This window comes from Pyrus communis, chromosome 15, assembly GCF_041283825.1.
Source record: "Pyrus communis isolate YQ-2024b chromosome 15, ASM4128382v1, whole genome shotgun sequence".
NCBI classification, from domain to species: Eukaryota; Viridiplantae; Streptophyta; class Magnoliopsida; order Rosales; family Rosaceae; genus Pyrus; species Pyrus communis.
In genome coordinates, this window is record NC_142579.1 from 41,237,448 (window position 1) to 41,261,946 (window position 24,499).

At 39.0% G+C, this 24,499-nt stretch overlaps 3 protein-coding genes and 3 pseudogenes across 5 annotated transcripts; 5 read left to right on the forward strand and 1 right to left on the reverse strand.

The window, feature by feature from the left end:
• Positions 1-220: 220 nt before the first annotated feature.
• LOC137745918 (strychnine-10-hydroxylase) lies at positions 221-2,719 on the forward strand. The gene is made up of 2 exons (XM_068485953.2): positions 221-1,249; positions 2,020-2,719. Exons 1-2 carry the CDS (start codon positions 293-295, stop codon positions 2,641-2,643), a joined length of 1,581 nt encoding a protein of 526 aa, XP_068342054.1. The 5' UTR covers positions 221-292; the 3' UTR covers positions 2,644-2,719.
• Positions 2,720-5,915: 3,196 nt separating this feature from the next.
• On the forward strand, positions 5,916-8,131 carry LOC137747858 (strychnine-10-hydroxylase pseudogene; annotated as a pseudogene).
• Positions 8,132-9,007: 876 nt separating this feature from the next.
• LOC137747788 (cytochrome P450 CYP82D47-like) lies at positions 9,008-11,154 on the forward strand. Its single transcript, XM_068487936.2, has 2 exons — positions 9,008-10,070; positions 10,416-11,154. Exons 1-2 carry the CDS (start codon positions 9,072-9,074, stop codon positions 11,031-11,033), a joined length of 1,617 nt encoding a protein of 538 aa, XP_068344037.2. The 5' UTR covers positions 9,008-9,071; the 3' UTR covers positions 11,034-11,154.
• A 1,038-nt stretch (positions 11,155-12,192) lies between these two features.
• Positions 12,193-14,508, forward strand: LOC137747674 (cytochrome P450 CYP82D47-like). The gene is made up of 2 exons (XM_068487833.2): positions 12,193-13,195; positions 13,688-14,508. The coding sequence occupies exons 1-2, from the start codon at positions 12,215-12,217 to the stop codon at positions 14,324-14,326; spliced, it is 1,620 nt and encodes a 539-aa protein (XP_068343934.1). The 5' UTR covers positions 12,193-12,214; the 3' UTR covers positions 14,327-14,508.
• A 1,108-nt stretch (positions 14,509-15,616) lies between these two features.
• On the forward strand, positions 15,617-18,152 carry LOC137747642 (putative serine/threonine-protein kinase PBL21; annotated as a pseudogene). Its single transcript, XR_015956161.1, has 6 exons — positions 15,617-15,769; positions 16,029-16,594; positions 16,745-16,902; positions 17,159-17,235; positions 17,377-17,699; positions 17,799-18,152. The product of XR_015956161.1 is annotated as a putative serine/threonine-protein kinase PBL21 (transcript).
• A 449-nt stretch (positions 18,153-18,601) lies between these two features.
• LOC137707575 (protein JINGUBANG pseudogene) lies at positions 18,602-20,524 on the reverse strand (annotated as a pseudogene). Its single transcript, XR_015956459.1, has one exon. The product of XR_015956459.1 is annotated as a protein JINGUBANG pseudogene (transcript).
• Positions 20,525-24,499: the final 3,975 nt, after the last annotated feature.

Consider the following 24,499-nt stretch of genomic DNA (forward strand, 5'->3'; position numbering starts at 1 on the left):
ATATAATTTTATCTGATATTAATTAAACTGCGTTTAAGTTTGAATCTTCAGAACAAAAACTCACTATGAAAAATATGCTATAGACAAATTGCAAGCATAGTTTGTCATGCATGGTTGCGGTTAAAGGTGACAAATTAATTTATTAAGTTGATGTGGGTACCAATGATAGGTATCAAACGGGCCCATATTACTCCTATATATATATATGTATGGCGCTAATAACACAAATCACTCCACCAAGTTCAATAAAAATCCATTTTGTCTCTAGCTTTCTAATGGTTTAGTTGCAATAATGGATTCTCTCCCTTATGCAAACTCTATCACTGCTGGTTTATTCACAATAATCATCGTGTCATATTACTTATCACGAAGATGGAGAGCTGCCAATCACAAGGGCAAATTATCACCACCTGAAGCCAAGGGTGCATGGCCTATATTGGGTCACCTTCCTTTGTTAGGAGGCTCCACACCTCCTCACATAACTTTGGGAGCCATGGCGGACAAGTATGGACCTCTTTACACTATCCGCCTTGGCGTCTATCCGTCATTGGTGATAAGCAGCAGCGAGATTGCAAAAGAATGCTTCACAACCAATGACTTGAGCTTAAATTCACGCCCAAAGATGGCAGTTGTTGACCACATTGGCTACAACTACGCCATGTTTGGGTTCGCACCATCTGGGCCCTATTGGCGAGAAATTCGCAAGATCACCACCTTGGAGTTGCTCTCAAACCGGAGGGTTGAGCTGCTCAAGCACATTCGAGTCTCGGAAGTGACTACTTTCTTGAAAGAATTGCACAAAACTTGGAGTACAAGACAAAAGGAGGGCTCGAATGATGGAGTGGTGGTAGAGCTGAAGCAATGGTTTGGGGACATGACGCTGAACGTGATTGTTAGAATGGTGGCCGGAAAGAGGTATTCAGTAGCTGCCGATGAGGATGAGAAGAAAGAAGCGCTCAGGGTTCAGAATGCATTGAGGGAGTTTTTTAACTTTGTGGGACTGTTTTTGGTGGGTGACGCGGTTCCTTATCTGCGGTGGTTGGATTTGGGTGGGCATGAGAAGGCAATGAAGAAAACTGCAAAGGAATTGGACGCCATGGTTGGAGAGTGGGTTGAAGAGCATAAGCAGAGGAGAGCAAAAGGTGGTGCAAAAGGAGAGCAGGACTTCATAGATGCGATGCTTTCTGTGCTTGATGGTGCAGACCTTGGCGGTTTTGATGCTGATACGATCAACAAAGCCACAAGCTTGGTAAATATATATAATTCATTAATTTGCATGCAACTAATCAACCATAAAAGACTGGAGTTAGACACCAAACACATTAAGATTTTATTTTTACCTTCATTACTTAATTAAGCTAATTGCATGGTCTATAAAAGAAAATGAAAATCTAAACAAGAAATTTTATGTATATTCTAAAATCATGTACAATTTCTTACTATTAACAATGTACTGTCAATTGCTGAGAACTGTTTTGGATTGTCCTCATTAATTGTGTTGGTAGTGTGAGGAGGGACGCTTTAGCATTCGGTGCGGCGTCTTAGTTTCTGTTACCTCCTTGCACTACCCATTCCTAGTACTGTCTATTTGCCTCTTTGTAGGCCTTCCTGTTTCTCTTCAGCATCTTTGCCCGGGTGTTATTTATCCTGTCTTCAAAAAAAATAAAAATAAATAAATGATATAGTGATTAATAGTACAATGATTTTGACATATTTCTCATATAGACATCATGTAAAAATGGAATTTATAATTACTTTCACTACATATTGGGGTGGCTATCTAGAATGAATTTTAAGGTGATTTCCAATTTTATAATATTTGAGTGCTCACCAATGTGTACAAACAGTATAAGTTTGTGTACTTAGTAGTTAAGGTGGGACATATTTTAACATTTTAATGTATATTTTCACCTAAATAAGATAAAGACAAGAAAATCATCAATGTAAAATTGTACAGATGTAACCTCACTCTTAAGAATTTATATATCCTAATTAATCAATCAAATATTCCTTGAGCAGAATATGATTGCAGGAGGTAGTGATACCACCATGGTGACATTAACGTGGGCAATATCATTATTGGTGAACAACCCTCACGTTCTGAAAAGAGCCCTAAACGAACTGGACACGAAAATAGGCAGACAAAGAGTTGTGAGTGAAGAAGATATAAGCAACTTGGTCTACATCCAAGCTATTGTAAAGGAGACATTACGTTTATACCCAGCAGCACCATTATCCGGGCCACGTGAATTCACTGAGGATTGCACCATTGCTGGGTACCATATTCAAAAGGGCACCCGGTTGATCATGAACCTCTGGAAGCTTCAAACAGACCCGAAAAATTGGTCCGATCCATTCGAGTTCAAGCCAGAGAGATTTCTTTCCACCCATAAGGATGTTGATGTGAGGGGTCATCATTTTGAGTTGATTCCATTTGGAAGTGGTAGAAGAGCATGCCCTGGTTTGGCATTTGGCCTTCAAGTGGTGCAATTTATGTTGGCTAGTTTTCTACATGCTTTTGAAATCTCGAACCCATCTAGTGCACCAATTGATATGACGGAGAGCTTTGGGCTGACCAACATGAAGGCAACTCCACTCAAAGTTCTTATCAAACCTCGCTTGTCTTTTGAATTTTATAAATAAAAGAAGAAAATATATAATATTATTTGTATGAAGAAGAGATTTTCGTTGTTATTGATTATATACAGTTATTTGTCCATCTCTATGGTCATAAAATCAATACAGATGTTATGAGTATTTGGGAATGGGCATATTACGCAGAGTATATTGACTTTCCCTTGTAACACTGGCAATAAAAAAGTAAACCAAAATAGTAAAATACCTCTTTATTACATTTTTTATTGGGCTCTATGTTGGGCCTATTGCATTCGGCTTTTTTGTTTTTCAAAAGAACCCACCCATTCGCCAGTACACAAATAGGACAAAATAAATTGGTCCATTCCTAGACTCCCAGTCCAATTTATGTGATTAGGTCTCAACCGTTTATAAAAAATAGAATTCTTTCATTTCCTTTTTCTTTTCTTAAAAAAAAAAAAAAAAAAAAAAAAAACTCTTTCTCACAACAAAACCTTTCTAGACTCCAAGTCCCTCCCCATGACAACTTTGACCCTCTATCTCTATCACATCCCAGACCAGCTCCGCCGTAACACGTTATTGTCCACTTTGAGTCTCGGCCACGCCCTCACGGTTTTGTTTCTAGGAACTCACGCAAGAACTTCTCAATGGGTCACCCATCCTAGGAATGCTCTTGCCCAAACTCACTTAACTTTGGAGTTCCAATGGAATCCGAAGCCACTGAGTCTCCAAAAGGTCTCGTGCTATATGGAGGTGGACATGTACATATAAGGCACATCACCCCCTCTCCGTTGGTTGATGTGGGATGTTACAATCCACCTCTTTAGGGGCTCGACGTCTTTGTTGGCACACTCGCACCACACAGCAGAGTGGCTTTGATACCATTATGCCACATCCTATACTGGCTCCGCCGTAGCACGATATCGTTCACTTTGGGCCCCGGTCACACCCTCACGGTTTTGTTTCTGGGAACTCACGCGAGAACTTCCTAGTGGGTCACCCATCATGGGAATGCTTTTGCCCAAACTCACTTAACTTCGGAGTTCCAATGGAGTCTGAAGCCAGTAAGTGCCCAAAAGACATCGTGCTATATAGAGGTGGGCATGTACATATAAGGCACATCACACCCTCTCCGTTGGTCGATGTGGGATGTTACAAACTCTCTATTTCTTGTCCAGCGACATCCCACCACACCTTCAAATTCATCTTCTTTAGTCACCTCGCATAGTCAAATTCATTGCCCAATTTCATCTTTCACCTTCAGCTCGAACAAACTCTCTCTCCCCTCGACCCTCCATTACCCATTCCGCCATCAGGTAGCCGTCGACCACCTTTCTGGCTTCACCCTCTCACAAATCGACGAAAATCGCTTTGTTTCAGTTGTCGACGTAGAGCTCCATCAATTCTCAATTAATTCTCTCAATTCGACTGTCAATGTTCAAGATTTAGGGTTTTTTTATTTTCAAATTAGGGGATAAATTAGGGTTTTTTTATTTTTGATTTGGGGATCAATTTTCTTATATTGCACATTAAAAATGTTGTTGTAAAATTTATCCATTTCGTATATTTGAAAGTCTTGTAGTCCCTTAAATTGATGACCTGCTATATGTGAGACTTTTTCTAGGTTAACGTGTACTTGCACAAGTTGGAATAAATAGTGTGATTGGTCGAGAGACTTTTTCTAAGTTTGAAAGTCATATTCCCTTACGTTGATGATGTGCTATATGTGAGACTTTTCCTAGGTCGGCGTATACTTGCACACATGTTAAAACAAATGGTGCGGTTGTCGTTTTGGGACACAAAATAATAATTTAAAAAAAAAGATAAAGAAAAAAAAGCTTTATCTGAATTATTTTATTTTATTTTTAATTATGATAAAAAACAATGGCATGTGGCATCTAATTTGTATTAATGTTTAATCAAAAGATAATGCTAGAGAGATTAAATTTACAAACTAAATGATGTGTCACCAATAGGAATAAATAAGTTTATCAACGTTTAAGTAATAAATCAATCATCAACTTTCATATCCTTTAGTTTTTAAAACTTTGTTTACAAATTTAGTTTACATAGCATTATCTTTAATCAAAAGTCAACATTGATCAAAATTTAAAAAAAAAAAACCAAAAGTCAACAATTTGTACATGTTTGAACTAGCACTTAGGAAAACGAGACACCTGCCTTGTAACAGCAAATGAGCCAATTTATTAAAGAGTAATGTTGTTCATACCATCTTTTTATATCACATTTTTATACAATCTTAGATGATATTTGATGTGAACAGCTATATTATTTGAAAAATTTGCAAAACACAAGGAAAGGAAGGAGAATCCTCGTATACCACAATCATCATTTAATTAACTAGTTTTTCTTAATTATGAATTTATTAAATAATGAACTAAATTTAAAAATCTGATTAATTCAAATGAAATGGCTGTCCACATCAAATGCCACCTAAGATGGTATAAAAATATGATACAAAAACATGGTATGAATATCATTATTATTTATTAAAAGCAAAGGAAATAAACATCATCAAAAAATATGTTGACAATTATAGACGTTGAAGGTCCACTTCTGCTTTAGCTGCTTTTATAGAAGTTGGAGGTCCACTTCTTAAGCTGCTTTGTTAAAAATTTATGGGGATAAGCCTTTTTTTTTTTTTTAATTATTAAGGAGAAGAGAAGCGTTTGAAATTATTAAAATAATTTTCAATTGAAGGTCATCTTTACAAAAAAAATTCATTTTCATAGGAGATTGTTTCGTCATAAATATTGTTTAGTTATACGAATGTATTCAGAATTCTTCAATTCCAGTGTTCAAGTATGGTTCTTTACAACATGCACTACCAGACAAACTAGCCGTTTCAATAGAACTTGGTTAATATTGTCCTCCTATTTTGATTGAGGTTTTCTTCGGATTCCTCTCTCACAATCTATCGGGATCAATCAAATCAATTTACATTATTACATTTAATGTACTCGTTTCCATTTTTAGCACAATGAAAAATCATTTCATAAATAGAAGGTCACAACAACTATATCATAAAATTTATTTTCCATTGAATGAAAAGACATATGATACAATTGATCATTAGAATACAACATCATCATCAATTGGATCACTGATTAAAACCCAAGATTCTGTTTTATTAACATACGTGGACAGGAGGAAAGCTAAGACCTTTAAATCCTATCATCTAGCTTTTAGTTGGTTAGTTTTTTCTTTTCTCCCATCGATATGTCTTGAAAATAAAGAATTGTTCATTTCAATCCAAACATAGGGTATTAAACGAGCCCATATTACTCCTATATATATGCATGACAGGGCGCTAATAACACAAAAAGTTGCAATAATGGATTCTCTCCCTTATGCAAACTCTATCACTGCTGGATTATTCACAATAATCATCGTGTATTACTTATCACGAAGATGGAGAGCTGCCAATTACAAGGGCAAATTATCACCACCTGAAGCCAAGGGTGGATGGCCTATATTTGGTCACCTTCATTTGTTTGGAGGCTCCACACCTCCTCACATAACTTTGGGAGCCATGGCGGACAAGTATGGACCCTTTTCGCTGTCTGCCTTGGCGTCCATCCGTCGTTGGTGATGAGCAGCAGTGAGATCGCAAAAGAATGCTACACAACCAATGACTTGGGCCTAAACTCGCGCCCAAAGATGGCGGCTCTAGACCACATTAGCTACAACTACGCCATGTTTAGGTTCGGACCATCTGGACCCTATTGGCCAGAAGTTTGCAAGATCGTCACCTTGGAGTTGCTCTCAATCCGGAAGGTTGAGCTGCTCAAGCACATTCGAGTATCGGAAGTGACTACTTTCTTGAAAGAATTGCACGAACTTTGGAGTACAAAGAAAAAGGAGGGCTCGAAAGATGGAGTGGTTATAGAGCTGAAGCAATGGTTTGGGGACATGACACTGAACGTGATTCTTACAATGGTGGCTGGAAAGCGGTATTCAGTAGCTGACGATGGGGATGAGAAGAAAGAAGCGCGTAGGGTTCAGACTGCATTGAGGGAGTTTTTTTATTATCTGGGCATGTTTTTGGTGGGTGATGCGGTTCCGTATCTGCGGTGGTTGGATTTGGGTGGACATGAGAAGGCAATGAAGAAAATTGCAAAGGAATTGAACGCCATAGCTGGAGAGTGGGTTGAAGAGCATAAGCAGAGGAGAGCAAAAGGTGATGCAAAAGGAGAGCAGGATTTTATAGATGTGTTGCTTTCTGTGCTTGATGGTGCAGACCTTGACGGTTTTGATGCTGATACGATCAACAAGGCCACAAGCTTGGTACATATATATAATTCATTAATTTTTGCATGCAAATAACTAACCATAAAAGGCTGGAGTTAGACACTGTAAACACATTAAGACTATAAAATGAAACTGAAAACATTAGACAGTAAATTTTTTGAAAATATATGATTTTTCCATTTTATATATAACTCATGCAACATATTTGAGTGCTCACCAATGGGTGAAGGTATAGATCATCTTTTTAGACAATATTTGTAGAACACATGATGTGGCAGTTGATGGTTAAATTTTTTCTTCAAATCTTTAAAAATGAAATCTAACCATCAACCGTCGTATCATTTGATTCACAAAATATGATTTCAAAATATAGCTATTCTAACATTTTCCGCTCACCAATATATACAAAATTACAAACAGTACAATTTTGTCTACTTAGTAGTTAAGGTGGAACATATTTTTTAATATATATTTTCACCTAAATAAGATAAAAACTCAGAAATTATCAATGTAAAGAATAAGAATGTATAGATGTAGCCTCACTCTTAAGTTTATATCCTAATCAATCAACCAAATATTCCGTGGGCAGAACGTTATTGCAGAAGGTGGCGATGCCACCATGGTGACATTGACGTGGGCAATATCGTTATTGTTTAACAACCCGCATGTTCTGGGAAGAGCCCTAAACGAATTGGACACCAAAATAGGCAGAGAAAGAGTTGTGACTGAGGAAGAGATAAAAAAGTTGGTCTACATCCAAGCTATTGTAAAGGAGATGTTACGTTTGTACCCAGTAGGACCATTATCAGGGCCACGTGAATTCAATGAAGATTGCACCATTGCTGGGTACCGTATTCCAAAGGGCACCCGGTTGATCGCCAACCTCTAGAAGCTCCAAACTGACCCAAAAAATTGGCTCGAGCCATTCGAGTTCAAGCCAGAGAGATTTTTTACGACCCACAAGGATGTTGATTTGAGGGGTCAGCATTTTGAGTTGATTCCATTTGGAAGTGGTAGAAGAGCATGCCCTGGTTTGGCATTTGGCCTTCAAATGGTGCAATTTACGTTGGCTAGTTTCCTACATGCCTTTGAAATCTCGTCGAGTGCACCAATTGATATGACAGAGAGCTTTGGAATGATCAACATTAAAACAACTCCACTGAAAATTCTCATCAAACCTGGCTTGTCCTCTAAACTTTATGGATTAAAAAAAAAAAAGGAAATATATAGTATTATGGTCGATATGAAAAAGAGGATGTGTTGATAATATGAACAAGGAGAGATTCTTGGTATCTGTTGTTGCATCTCTCCCTCGTCATGTTTGTTGCAATAATATATAAAACTGTTATATTGTAAAATACAAAATATATTTCTGTGCATCCTACATACATCTAGCTACTTGTTACCGAGGAATTAGTATCCTCTTCCTTTTCATTTATTTAAAGTAATAATAAGGCTCTTCTTTTGTGAAACTTTGCAACCTACATCTGCTGTTTAAATTAAATGAGTACAATTTCTATTTTTTATTAAGAGCACCAAACACTAGTTTAATTTAGTTTAGTTTTAGAATGTGGATAATTGTATTAACATTTGTGCTTCTTTTTTTGGTCAAAGTATATTAACATTTGTTCCTTAGCTTTGCTATTATCTTATAGATAAGAAATACTTTTCCTGAATAAGAACATACATAAAACGAAAAAGATAACCTAGCTCATTAATCAAGTTAATTTGAACAATTTGTTTCCTTCATCCCTTGATTTCGTACATAATGTTTTAACAATGTTATTTAGATACACAAAATTAACTTTAACTGCCAGCAACTTTTGATATAAGTAGATTTCAAATACAATGTATAGGGACTTAAAAAATCTGCACATCATAAAATCAAGAAATATTAAGGATATACAGTTACTTTCCTGTAAAAGTAAAGGATACGCAATTAAACACGTGTTCATGGTCCCACAACATGCAACAATCAACCTGTACAATTGGCGTACATGCATTAGTGTTGCGCTAAATTATGCGCACAGAGGACACTTCGCAAACATGCATGCTGCCGTTTTTGACAACACCAGAAAGTAAATGTTCTCTTTCATCATCTTTATAAGAATCCTGTCTCAATTTCTGTGAATTCATTCCTCCCCACCAACTCTCTCAAGTTAAAAGAAATTTTTAGTTGCGACGAGAACATAATTCATCCTCCAATGTTACTGATGGAGTTCCCTATTCCATATCCCGTTTCTTTCCTAATTATCCTTTTGACATCTCTGCTATTGATCACAGTTAGGAGGTTTAGAGCTGCTGCTGCTGCCAATGCCAAGGGTCCTAAACCACCTAAAGCGGCGGGCGGGTGGCCTCTAACAGGTCACCTTCACCTATTCAGAGCTCCCCAGCTTCCTCCCCATATAACCTTGGGAGCCTTGGCTGAAAAGTACGGACCAATCTTCACCGTCAATATTGGCAGCCGCACCGCTCTGGTGGTAAGTAGTTCGGAGGTTGCCAAGGAGTGCTACACCACCAATGACTGGGCTATTTCTTCACGTGCCCAAACTATAGGCGCTGAAATCTTGAGCTACAATAATGCCATGCCAGGGTTTAGCCCTTACGGTGACTACTGGCGTGAGATGCGCAAAATAATAGTCCAAGAGGTACTCTCAAACCGCAGGCTGGAGTTACTTAAACATGTCCGAGAATCTGAAATAGAGCTGGCCGCAAAAGAGCTGTACAAGGTATGGACCAAAAGAAAAGATTATTCAAAGGACAATGGCTATTCCGGACAACTTTTGGTGGAATTGAAGCAGTGGCTCAGCGACTTATCTCTAAACGTGATGTTTCGTATGGTTGCCGGAAAGAGATACTTTAACCTCACGAATATTGGTAATCTGAGTGATGAGAAAGGCGAACGTCGATGTTACAAGGCCTTGAGGAATCTCTTCCGCTATATGGGGATGTTTGTGTTGGGGGATGCTTTTCCATGGCTTAGGTTTTTGGATTTTGGCGGGCATGAGAAGGCTATGAAAAAAAATGCAAAAGAGCTTGATGATATGGCTATGGATTGGTTGGAGGAGCACAAGCAGAATAGAACTCAAGACGATCGAGATCATCAAGATTTCATGGATGTGATGCTTTCAGTCCTCGACGGACAAGGTGTCTTGCAACAAGCACCCTTTGATGTCGATACCATCATGAGAGCAACCGTTGTGGTATGTACTATGTGCATGTTTTATTTATATTCACATCGCCATTTTATTTTATTGATTAGTAAACAAAAGAACAAGAAAAAAAGAAAAATCACAACATTCCATCTTTTTAATAGAAATATAACCCATTAATACAAGTAGGTCTCACCTCCATATTAAAGTAATACAATATGGTGTAACAAATGTACTCTCCCTATGCCATATTCTCCTCAAATTTCATTATTCACAGTATACTTTTCTTCTCAATTTTGCATAGATATACCATATACTCTTAAGGACACATTTGAGACATTTATGTGCTCAATGAGTTATTTATTAGTTTCAAGAAAATTAACTATGATTTGGCAGAATTTGATTGCTGGAGGCAGTGACACAACCTCTTTGCTCATGGGATTCACAGTCTCATTTTTACTGACCAACCCCCAAGCTCTAAAGAAAGTCCGGAAAGAACTAGACGAGCATGTTGGCAAAGGAAGACTAGTGAATGATTCAGATATCAACAATCTCGTATACCTGCAAGCCACTATGAAAGAAGTGTTGCGTTTAACTTCAACATTCCCAGGCTTTAGGGAATTCACTGATGAGTGCACTGTAGGAGGCTACTATGTTCCAAAGGGCACGTGGCTGCTAGTGAACCTGTGGAAGATCCACACTGACCCGCGGGTTTGGGCCGACCCAACTATGTTCAAGCCGGAGAGGTTTCTCACTAGCCATAAGGATGTTGACGTTAAGGGTCAGCATTTTGAGCTTATGCCTGTGGGTAGTGGTAGAAGAGTGTGCCCTGGCGTAAACTTTGGCCAGCAACTGTCGCTTTTGACCCTGGCGAGTTTTCTGCATGCGTTTGAGATTTCAGCTGCAGCAAATGCAACATTTGATACGAGCGAAACCTTTGGAGTTTCCAACGTGAAATCTACCCTACTTGAAGTCTTCATCAAACCGCGTCTGTCTCCAAATCTTTATACATAAATATATAAAGATTGGGCCAGCTCGAGAAATTTCTCTTTTATGAATAAACCAGTAATGGTAACCTTGTCGAAATGATATTGACAAGTATTAAGGAGGACCAAATGACTATTATATCTCTTAATATTAAATGAATTTCATATATAATTTGCTATTTTTTTTATCGGACGTATATAATTCGGTATAATAACAAAGAGTGATGTAGATTTTTTTTTATCAAAAAATAGATTTTGTTAGATTAGATATTGACGGTGTTTGAACACAGGCCGTCATGCAGAAGAAATTTTTAGTTGTGACGAAAACACGGGTGGTACACCACGTATTTTTATATAAGTGGTGGGAAATTCTATTTTTTAAGTTATTAACTTTTTAACACACATATCCCACCATTTATATAACGACACATGGTATATCATTCCGTGTGACGGTCACTTTGAAAAATCTCTCGTCATGCAGAGACTCAACACCTTTTCACCGCTCCACTCCAGTAAAGGGCCACTTACAAAAGTAGTTAACTACAGCAGAAGATCCCAACCAGCTCAAAACTGTACCCATAATCTGTGTCCCATTAATTAAGCCAATATGCATTTACCAAATAATTTCACCGGAGCAAAAGGACAATTATAGCATATATAAAAGAAAAATTACAATTCAATCAAAATTTAACCATTTGTAATTTCCTTCATCCATTGATTCACTATCACAATTGCAGGACAACAAAAAAATCTGGAGGTTAATAAACAGTGCATATAAAAATTCCTATTAGCAATGCCCAGGAAGCAAAACTGCAAAAATACTATAAATCAAAGATAGATAATTACCAGATTTGATGGCCTGGCCAGTACTTGGGATCTTCTTCATGTTGTGGGCTTTGTGGCTGCTGCCGTAGCGGTCCACAGATGATCACAACTCATGATTAGCTTTCCTTGGGACGGTTACGAGTCCAGGAACATCCAGAATTCGACAATAAATAAGAAGGGATACAGAGTTAAACGTGAAAAGCATGAAGGTGGACAATTGGCGCGCATGCATCCAACTAAGAGGACACTTCGCACACATGCAGGGTTTTGATTAATTTTATGAGATCAGCACTCAGCTTTCGTGTTAATTTCCTCATCATATAAGGATTTCTATCTCAATTTCTGTGATTTCCTCCCTCACCAACTCTCTCAACTCTTCCTCCAATGGCGATGGAGTTCCCTCTCCCATATCTCGTTTCTTTAATTGTTCTTTTGACATCTCTGCTTTTGATATCAAAAAAAATTCAGAAGAAAAACCTAACCCTAAAAAGTGGGCCACCGGAGGCGCCAGGATCATGGCCGGTAATAGGGCACATCGCGGTCATAGGAAGAGGGCCGCAACCGCCCCACGTAATCTTGGGCAACATGGCGGACAAATATGGACCGATCTTCACTATCAATCTGGGCCAGCACAAAGCTCTCATTGTGAGCAGTTGGGAGATGGCTAAACAGTTCTTCACAACAAATGACAAGGTGTTCGCCACTCGCCCGAAGCACTTGGCGGGGAAGCTTTTGGGGTACAATTATTCCATGTTTGGGTTCAGTCCCTACGGCCCTTACTGGCGCCACGTGCGGAAGATAGCCACGGTGGAGCTACTCTCGAACCACCGCTTGGAGCTGCTCAGACACGTCCGCGAATCGGAGGTGAATGCTTGTACGAAAGAATTATATGATGAGTGGGAGCGAAACGGAGGGGAATCGGATTGGGTTTTGGTGGAGATGAATAGGTGGTTTGCAGACGTGACTTTGAACATCATGTACAGGGTGGTTGTGGGGAAGCGGTTTCTTGGGGCGGCGACAGTGGAGGAGAAGGAAGAAAACGAGAGGTGCCGAAAGGCGTTGAGGGATTTTTTGAGATTGAGTAGTGAATTTGTGGTGTCGGATAAAATTCCGTTTCTGAAGTGGCTTGATTTTGGAGGGATTGGGAAGGCCATGAAGGCGACGGCTAAAGATCTTGACGTTGCGCTTCAGGGATGGTTGGAAGAGCACAAGCAAAAGAGGAATTCTAGGTCTGAGTTAAATTCTGGGAATGTGAAGGATGAGCGTGACTTCATGGACACGATGCTTTCCGTCCTTGGTGATGTCAGTGCAGAAGGGCTTCCGAGTACAACTATTGCTGATACAACCATCAAAGCTACTTGTCTGGTATGTGTCTCTCTATGTCAACTTCTTATATATATATATATATATATATATGGGTAAGGATCCATAGCACTACATTTTAGACACAACTTTAGACATGAATTTTTAACCATTTGATTGGGGCATTAATGGCCAAGATTAAACCTCAGCCCATAGAAAAGTTTTCTATTAATTAGTTGTAGCTCATGCCCTATTATGTCTTCGTGGTTTAGTTGCAAGCTGCAACTATATATGAACTGATATCCTACTCAACGGGATTTGTAGCTCCAACAATTTCAAGATGTCAAGTGTAGCCGGGCTTAGATGGTTATGTACATTCACTTTACAACTAAGATCTGTGTTGCGTATTCAAACTTGTAGATCATTCGCTCTGCAACCAAGCCGTGAATTAGGCTCTTATATCGCATGTACTGAAAAAGCGATATCTTGTGTAAAGCAATATGTGGGTCCAGAACTCATATTATATGTTAGGATTAACTTTTGTGCTAATTTCAGGCTGCTATTCTAGGAGGGACGGATCCCACAACAGCCGTATTAACATGGGTTCTTTCTTTACTATTGAACAACCGTGAAGCCTTGAAGAAGGCTCAAGAAGAATTAGACAATCAGGTTGGGAGGGACAGGCAAGTTAAGGAATCAGACGTTAAGAACTTAGTCTATCTCCAAGCAATCATCAAAGAAACGCTGCGTTTATACCCTCCTTCGCCACTCTCAATACCACATGAATGCATCGAAGACTGCAACGTAGGTAGCGGTACTAACTACCATGTCAAAACAGGCACTCGTCTTCTTGTCAATATTTGGAAGATTCATCGGAATCCAAACGTGTGGCTCGATCCTTTCCGATTCCAACCAGAAAGGTTCCTCACAACTCACAAGGATTTTGATGTTAGGGGACAAAATTTTGAGTTCATACCATTTGGAAGTGGTAGGAGAATGTGCCCTGGAGTGTCTCTAGGTCTTCAAGTTGTGCAACTTACACTGGCTCAGCTCCTTCATGGTTTTGAAATTGCAACTCCATCAGATGAACCTGTTGATATGACTGAGAGTTCTGGAGTAACCAACATGAAAGCCACCCCGCTGGAGGTCCTCCTCACCCCTCGCCTTCCTGCCAAACTTTATGAAATTAATTAATTAATATTGTTGACCCTATGATAAAACAATATATATTTCGAACAAATATATGTGTTTGTCTCAATAAAGGAATATATTTCATATACAAGAAGATAAGAAGCTATATTGTATTAGTGTTGGACTTCTTTGTATGTGGTATAATATTTTAGTGGATATATAGGACATGTTGGGTTGCCATCATACATTTCGGGTTTGAAATTCTTTCTTGTAAATTATTATAATAGTTTATAACCTTCTGCCTGCTGGAGGACAATACCGAAATTAAGTAATAACATATAAAAAAACAAATTGATACTTTATTTACAAAATATACTTGCAATACAAAAATGAAACAGTAACCAATTAATTGCAGAAAATAATATAAATAACACTAACTTGATTGACAGATAGAGGTTAGCAGTGCTAAGTCCTTCGGACAAAATTTTCATCCCACTCTTGTGCTTGTGGTTCTATGACGTATGCCCGATCAAGATACAACTATCTAATTTTACAACCTACACCGAACTATAGAATTCTGGCAAATTACTTCTGTGTGTTTACTCTCTTGGAAACTTTTGTATGGGAGATAAAGAAAAGAAGAAGATGATTCTACGTTGAAAATGAGTGTTTCATACCATTTCAAATACCTCTTGAATGTATCTAAAAGTAACATCTCTTTCACCTCAGTAGTGTCTCTTAATCAGGACGTTTTTAATATTAATTAAAAAATTAATTCGAAAATGAGTGTTTCATACCATTTCAAATACCTCTTGAATGTATCTAAAAGTAACATCTCTTTCACCTCAGTAGTGTCTCTTAATCAGGACGTTTTTAATATTAATTAAAAAATTAATTCAAAATTAAAATTAATTAGTATTCACGTGGCGTCCAATCTCACCAATTATCGGCCGTTTTAATAGGCAACTTAATGGAAGTGTGAAATACTTCCAAAATTATAACTTTAAAGACTGAGACGAAAAAAAACTTTATGTATGAAATATTTTAAACCAAAAAACTTTAGGATAATAAATTGAGATTCACCCTTTATATTATATCAACTGTTGATGCTTGATAATTTGCATTGCTCAATCAGGGTCTGTTAACCAGGGTTAGCGTTAGCGTGTTATACGATCCGCCTCGAACTCCCAAGTTTTTCTAACGAACAGAAGAAAGTCACACACAGGGTCCAACTCCAACCTACTGCACTTCGCACTTTCTACAACTTTGAAAAATAAATCCAGATAACTCAGCAGGAAGGGGCACTGACTCGGGAGGAAGCAATCAATCGTCAGAGAAGACGGCACCGCGAATATGGGCGGAGGCGCCGATAAAGTAATATTGGCGGTGAAAGCGGAGAAGGTGATTTCGAAAACGGCATTGGCCTGGGCGCTAACTCACGTCGGCCACCCCGGCGACTGCGTGACATTGCTTGCTGTCTTCTCCGCCATTAAAACCGGTAATTCGGTTTGTAAATTGTAAATAAACCTTAGTTCTGCTACTCAATTTGTGTTGCTAACGTTGAATTTGTACGAGGCACAGGAGAAGGTTCGTCAAAGTTATGACACACTGAATTCTCTGTTTCTTGTATATGAACCGAATCCTCTTTACGAAGGATCACAAAGATGAGACTGCAGATTAAATGATTTGTAGGATCCGTACCAAGAAGTCGAGACAATTGAAGAGAGGCTTGTAAATCTTTCTAAACCTCGAATGTCATCTGTAGTTACTACTCAAGACTGTCTTTTGGATCTCCCAAAATTACGTTGTTGATCATGGAAAACCCCCAACTCCCCAAAATAGTAAAAATGACTGCGAATATGCACGATTTGATCAAGATATAAGGAAAGAAAAATATGAACTGAAGGAAACCCCTAAGAAAGGCTACCTCATTAACTCTAGCATCAGGGATGCTGTTTCTCTGGGCAGAACCTCCTCAACGCTTCCCCCATTATGCTCTCTATGCCAACACAAAACACCGGTCTTTGGCAATCCTCCGAAGCAGTTCTCTTACAAAGAGTTGGAGGATGCTACAGACGCATTCTCAGATATTAACCTCTTGGAAGAAGGAGGTTTTGGTGTGGTGCACAGGGGAGTGTTAAGAGACGGTCAAGTTGTTGCTGTGAAGCAGTTGAAGTTTGGTGGATGCTGACTTCTGCAGAGAAGTGCGAGTATTGAGTTGCGCACAACAGGGGAACGTTGTGTTGCTGATCGGGTATTGCATTGAAGGCAATGCAAGGGTATTGATTTACGAGTACATCCGCTACAACTCGTTGGATTTCCGTTTACATGGTGTGCACTTTTGTTACTTCATGCTTTTGATTTCGAACATATCCACAGCTCTTTTCAATCTCGCAGACTTGACATTCTCTTTGTATAAATATACTGTCTTCAGCTTTATGGACTCAGTTTTCTCATGGTCTTATTTTGTTTGAATGACAGGGAAAAGAACCCTTCTGGATTGCGAATCAAGGCTAAAGATAGCAACAGGAGCAGCCCGTGGTTTAAGATATCTGCACGAAGATTGTAGAGTGGGATGTATAGTACACAGAGACCTTCGGCCCAACAATATCCTTTTAACCCACGATTTTGAACCTCTGGTACTTAAAACTGATCCTGGAATTTTAAAGCATATACTTCAACAACAACGTTCCCTTTCCCGTGAGAGGTCCTATTTCTTAATTTAGTATTTCATCCATGATATCCAACGGTCACAAATTTGTTCGCATTTCCTGTGTGCAATCAAACTTTTAATCTTCTGTTATCGTTCTTAGAATATGTTTACATTTTAGTACATCTGTACTAATTGGAACGTGCTCAGATGCTTTACAGTTTACACGTTTGTTATTTGGTTAGGTTGCGGATTTCGGGCTTGCTAGATTGTACTCTGAATGGGAGATGAGCAGTGAGGACCGTGTGATTGGAACTTCACGGTACTTTCTCGTTTCTCCCCGTCCTACTTGCTATAGGCCCTAGATTTCTTTTGTACAAAAGCAATGCAATTATATCTGCATAATGAAAGAAAAAAAGAAAAGGAAGTGATTCCATCTGATCAAGCTCAATGTGATCTGCAGGTATCTGGCACCGGAGTATGTGGATGGCGGGCAAATTACACATAAAGTTGATGTGTACGCATATGGAATAGTTCTGTTAGAGCTTATGACCGGTCGAAGAATCACTGAACTACAACATGCCAAGGGACATTGTTATTTAGAAGAATGGCTCCACCCCCTGGCTACATTAGAGCCACACCACATCTTACCAAATCATTATCAGTTACTGGATCCAGACTTGGCCTCCTATGAAAATCCTGACTTTCCCAATCAACTACAGGCAATGGCTCGTGCTGCTTCTCTGTCTGCGCCGAGATCCTGACTCTAGACCCCCAGTGTCAAAGGTTCGTTAATATCCTGGCTTAGTTACCAACTCTGTTCCAAATTAATATCCGTTTCGGGGGATAAAGTTGTATGAGTTCAAATTGTGTGGCTTTGTACAGGTGCTGAGAGTGCTAGAAGGAGGAGATCCAGTTGTTCCTCTGGGCCTAGACGTGAACACAGCCAGCAGTAGAAGTGGCCATTCGCATGGCCTAAGCTCGCCGCAACCTGAAGCTAGGGGAAGCCATTCTCGTGCATTATCACATCGAAAATGGATTGTCTTTTGGGTTATGGTTTTTTTTCTATACAAGCGATATTGCGGGAGGAAAATCAAAATTAGGGCCTCGAGTGCAGTTTTGAAGCTCTTTAAGACTTAATCAACCGAACCGAACGAGTTTACAAGTCCCTTGCAGGGGTTATGACGAGAATTCGACGATTTGTATTGCACTTTGCAGTTTTCATGACAGATTGACAGATTTTTTACTTCCATCGTTGTTTTGAGTTACAATATAAAGTTTGTAAAGTTCTTTTACGTGTATATCAGAGTAACAAATTTGTTTGCACAACTTTAATTACAGTAAAGATATATATTTACTTGATTGTTTGCCAAGTCTTTTAGTTCTACGATTTTGCTTCCCGTCAAACATACTCAAAAGAACCGGCCACATTTATTTTTGTCACTGAAAGTCTAGCTTCACAAAATATTAATCCGAAAGACGAGGGACCAATGATTTTGAAAAAATTTTAAGATCGTTTGCGGTGAATCGTCTATTTATTTATCTAATAATCAAAGTGAGTGAACAAGAAAGTACATCGTAAAATCATCTTTAATCGTTTAAAGCTTAACTTTTTAGATTTAAATCTTATATTCAAATCACTCATGTGAAATCATCCATAACATGCAAATCACGTCTTTCTTGAGAGATTAACAAAGAAATGGAGTGAAATTAATTTATTTCTCACATATATTCCCTTCATCGCACACTCCAATCCTTTCATCTCTTACTCTTCTCAGTCAACGCCAATAATCAACGATCCAAATTCCAAACATGAAGATTAAAAAAAAAATTAAAAAAAAAACTCCAAATGTTCACTCCTCCAGGTGTCATTCTCTCCACGCTAGCGAAGAAAACCATCTTCATCGGACACGTGGCGCAGTTCAATTGCCCAATAAGACCGAAAACCAATCGGGATCGTAAATAATCAGAACCTCCTGTTGTGGCTGCTGCCCCGACCAGCCGACGACGAATAACTCCCATCCGACGGAATCGAAACCGCATCGGACCCAGTGCGCGGGTGACCCATCGCTCCCAGCTCCGGCGCCTGCTCCGACACCCCCCACACCTTCACCGACTTATCCAGACTCCCGCTGTACACAATCCACCGCTGCTCGTTCGCTTTACTCGCATTTACATCCTTGTCCTGCTCCACCGACAGGCACTTCACCGGCCCCGTGTGCCCCGCCAGAACCGACAGGCAAGTGTGGATCGTGCCCTCCCTCCGCCACACGCAAATCGTCTTGTCCGCCGACCCGCTGAACACCAAGTTCCCCGCCGCCGCCAAACAGAGCACCGCCAGCTTATGCCCCTTCAGCACGCCGCCGTGAGACAGGTGCTTCTCCCGTTCCCAGAAATTTACCAACCCGTCTGACGACCCGCAGTAGATAATCGACCCCGACGCGCTGGCTGCGAGCGCCGTCACCGCGCTCTCCTGCTTCAGCAGTGTTTGCGCCAGAGTGTGCTTGATGATCTTCCCGCTCTGCTCCCTCTTCCAAACTTTAACCGTCCCGTCCGCCGCTCCCGTGTACACCATCCCCTCCACGCTCGCGACAACGGAATTCACCGCGTCGTCGTGGGCATGGATTGATTCGATGCATTTTGAGGTTTCAATTCGCCACACTTTTAGTGTCCTGTCCCATGATGCTGAGTAGAGAAGCTTCTTGTCCTCGCTGAGGCTCAGGCACGAAATGGCGTCGGAGTGCTTGATCCAGAGCGTCTTCTGCCGCCGCACCTGAACGTAATTGCTGGGTTTAACGGAGTATTTGAAGATATCCATCATCGTGGGCAGAGTCCCTGCGCGTTTGTGCACGCTTGGGTCTTTTGATGATACCCGCCAGACCCGGATCTTTCCGTCTTGGTGACCCGTGAAGAGCTTGTCGCCTGAGATGACGATAGCTTTCACAAGTCCGCTGTTCGATTTGAATCCGCTGAATTCTTTAAGATTCTTCCAAACTCGGATGTTCTTGCTGTCCGAACCGGTGTACAGCAGGTCTCCTTTGGCCGCGAGGGAGTAGATATGGCCTTCCTCGCGGAGGAGAGACCCAATTAGGCCGTTCTGGGGGACGTTGGATTCCTCGAACGGTTGCCAGGGTGACTTGGAGAAGGGGGAACTGGAGGTGTTGTTCCAGGGAGACATTGTCATCGGAGAGCACTCTCCACTCATTCGGCTCGAGTCGACAGAGCATGCCGGGCCGAGGGCGGATGCGCTGCTGTTCCGCGCTGGGTATTCTACGTTGAGGTCGGTCACCATGCCGGCTGTGGCGGAGATGTTGGGGGCGGAATGCGTGTAGTTTCCAAATTTACCCCGATGTACAGACTCTGTCTCCGCGAACATCCCGCCGTGATTCACTTCAAGGGAAATTTTATTCAAACTCAATTGTTTTCTCAATTTTAATCACCCGCATCCGCGAAACTGATTAATATTAAAATGGAATTTAAATCAAGCCAAACAAAAAGATTATGAAGATTTTAAGATCTGATTTTAGAAAGATGTGGTTGTTAATTAATGGTGGGAGGAGAAAATGGAGAGAGGTGGCCAACTGCTTAAAGAATGTGAGCAATTTACGAAATGAACAACAAAAGGCGGGAGATGAGAGCAGCGGACTATATAAACATAAATAGGGATTTCAGCACCGTTGTGATTTTGACACGTGTGGGGTGGATACGTAGGTGTTGCGTGACGAAGGTTTTTGCGCGTCCCGGAGAATCCGGGTCGGACGCTCAGAATAGCGAGTAAGTGTGTGTGTTTGGTAATTGGGATTGGCTGTGATGATTATACGGTTGGGGTTGGACTTGGGTGGTATCTGTATATTTGCTATATTTGGGTGCTTTATTAGGTTGTTTTTCTTGGCGTTTTAGGGTTTTTTTCACTTATATATTATGGGAATTTTTATGCTCACCACCCTCAAATGATGGTAATGCTCATCTTCCTATTTATTATCGTTGTATGAGTTAAACTTTCGAGATCTGTGTAGTGGATAAACATAAATCTCAAAATTGAAACTTAGCCGATTTAGGGTGATGAGCATTACCACCACTTAGGGTGGTAAGCATTACCACCGTTTAGGGTGGTGAGCTAATAAACACCCATATATTATAGTGCACTTTTACTGAATGGTCTAAAGAGAAATGATAAGGAGACTCTCTCAAAAATAGGACTCTTCAAGGACTCTCTATCACCTCATATTTTTGCATAATATTTTATATATTGGCACAGGAATTAACATTAAACTGTGAGGTGACATATAGTCCATGAAGAGTCCTACTTTAAGAAAGTCTTCTTAACATTTCTCATGGTCTAAATCCAATGTAAAATGGTTGTTTATGATACATAATTTTGTCATAATTAAGCACACACCGTCCTTTAATTACCATCCTTCGCTTGCCAAAGGAAGAAAACATGTATAGATTAGAAAGGGCACCGCCCTTGAAAATGGAAATAAACTAGGGTAGATTGCAAGTGAGCTAAAGTCCTTGCTAGTTGGAGGATTGAGATAATGAGTTAGGTATTATACTAAACTTAGCGTTAATGAGGAGTTGTAATTGTAATAGACTTGAATTTTGATTGAATTCTCTTAAAATCTTAGAGGGAAAGACTAAATATGTTAAGGCTTAAATTAAACTATGAGATCTCTCCAACTATTCTAAAATCTATCACTTTTTGAAATTTGTATAGACTTCTTTTGATCCTGATTGAATATAATTAGTGGCAGAGTCAAAATTTTAACATAAAAGAGACCCAAAAGTCTCAATGTAAAACACTCTTCTAATTTTACAAAAATTATTGTCGTGTGGTGAGCAATATATCACCGTCGTTTGGATCTACTATGTTGTCATTTTCATCATCCTCTTTATTAAACCTAAACTCCATGCCTTTATAACTTTCTTCATCCTCAAAGCTCATGAGCAACAAATTGCTTGAACTCTACCAATCTCAAATCAAACCCGCTTAAAAAAATTAAACAAAAAACTTCAAATTGAGGCCCTAAACCTATAAAAAAAAACCTTGAAAATTATAAACATAATACGTTTTCTGCGTGAAAAAAAAAAGTTGTCATAATGGACTTGGGACTTCGTGGTCCCTTCATGACTTTTATATTTAAAATTCTGATTCAATCACAAAATCTTTTGAGGACCCTAGTGTAATGTTTTTGTAGGCAATCAAATGTAGCCAAGGTTTCGTGGCACTCGGATGTTGGTCATTGCATTTGTCTTCCTTAATTTTTTTTTAAAAATATTAATATCGTGTTATATTTAAATATGTAACGACATTTTAACTGAGACATGTGATAAAAGCAATAGTTGCTTCATATATGATCATAATTTCTTGGAGGAAAATGCCAGTGACCGTCTTCTAACTGCAAATATGTTATACTTTTACTACCGACCATGAAAAGTGCAATACTATTTTACTGTTGGTGGCAAGCATGCATATGCTGCTAGAATGTCAGCGTACGTAGATATATAGTGGACTTCCTTTACTTTAAAGTTAAAATTTAAAAAAAGGCATGCACTAACTTGCAGGCAGTTGGAAGTTGGAACGATGATGTCCATTTTCTCTATTTTGCATGAACATGGATGGTGATATCTAACAAAGAATTAAACAACCATTTTAGTAATTAATTTCAGTTTCGTATTTTATATGCATTGTTTTGAGTTCGATTCTTGACGACAATGAATCACACTATAATGGTCAAAAAGAAGTTGCAATGTTTATATGAGTTTTTCCGAATCTTCAAAGATGTACCGAATGGCAAAGTCACCAACTGATCTCTTTTTTTAACTATTTTAGTAAAAAAGATAAACAAATATCAATCATTGACATCCAATTAAAAGAAATCATCTCCATTAACGAACCACAATACTATAACCAAACCATGGGCACACATGCACAGTCCAATAATCTTATGCAAATGTGAATGTAGGGAAAGGGCAAAGCTCAAGCTTGTGGAATAGGCTCCATCTTGGTCCACCATTAAACTTAAAAATGCGATGTTAGGGCACATTCATGAAAGTGATCGATTTGTCGCAACAATATTGAGCCATTGACAATTCTGATTATCATGAACGATGCATATTGACAAAGAATCGACACATCATCATTGGGTAGTACTACAAGCAATCAACAAAAATTTATCATTTCATGGTGCCGTAAAGTCTGAAGAACAAGTATCGTATTAATATATCGCTTCTAATTATCACATCCAAGCAATATTTCCTAGCTTGGTTGCACTCAAACGTCATTGCTTAGTTTGGATCCATTAACTGTTGATCATATATATATAATAATAATAATCTCTACTAATTAATGAAACCCTCTTTGTCAACTAAAAGAGGGTGAAAAGACAATTTAGTCTTTTATCACACAAAAAAAAATGATGGGTAACAATGTAATTTCACATGTCCAAATTTTACCCTTTTTTATTGAAGCCTCACATACCGGTGATATTAAACTACCTCCAATATTAAAATAAAATAAAATAAAAAACCTCCAACTCCCCCACGTTCTCTCTCCCTCTCTGATTCTCATTTTCTAAAAAAATATGTTCATACACACAAATGTGTAGGTAAATGCTAGTAATAATAAACGAATCTCATTAGGAACCTTTAAAAGTCATCTTAACCTAAAGGGCTAAATATAGCTCTGTCCATATTTATAGCCCTACAAGAAGTTATTTTTTAATCAACAGTATCAGACCATATTTATATATCATTTTCAACCTAAGGTCTTAGGTTCGATTCTCGCTCAAAGTGAATTTGAACCACATTATCATGGCTCGTCTATTGTGATATTTAGTCCACTCCTTAAGTGTATATCTAACATATGTTAAAAAAATAAAATAAAATAAAATAAACGTAATTCCTTATTAATTATCAACTTTAAATTTACTCTTTAGTTGTATTGGTGAAACTTTAGATAAAATGAAAATATATAAAACCCCAACCAGAGGGGAAAAACATCATTTTCTTTTAAAAGCCGACTGAAGAACCAGTCTTTCTTCTTTCTTCAGCCTGCCATACCAAATGCCCAAATATTTCCACGCCACATAAATCAACCAAGTTTCCAAAATTCCCAAAACTCAATTGAATTCAAATGAATCTCTTGCTTCTGTATTTTACTGAAGGAATGTCCAAGACAAAGAACTGGGAAGAGTAGAGAGTACGAAAGAGAGAGAGAGAGAGAGAGAGAAGGAAGACAATTGAAAAGAAAGAAGAGAGAGACGGGAAAATAAAAGTGGAGCCCAATAAAATTACCCCGGGGCTACCGGGCTTGCTATGTTTGGCTAGCATGATGGTCTTTGGTCCGCTGACAAGGATTTAACCCGGTGCTGATTAGGATTTGGCTTGGTTGTTGGAGACGGGTTTTTAACATATTCCGGCTATTTTTTAGCTTTTGATCTTTAATCCTCTCCATTAGTGACAACTTAACGTCTCATCCAATTGCCCCAATTGTTAGGGCGTTAAAGCTCACCTTATAAAATCTTAAAAATAACAAGGAAATTGGTTTGAAATGTAGAGGTCGAATCGAATACTTTTCTTTCTTT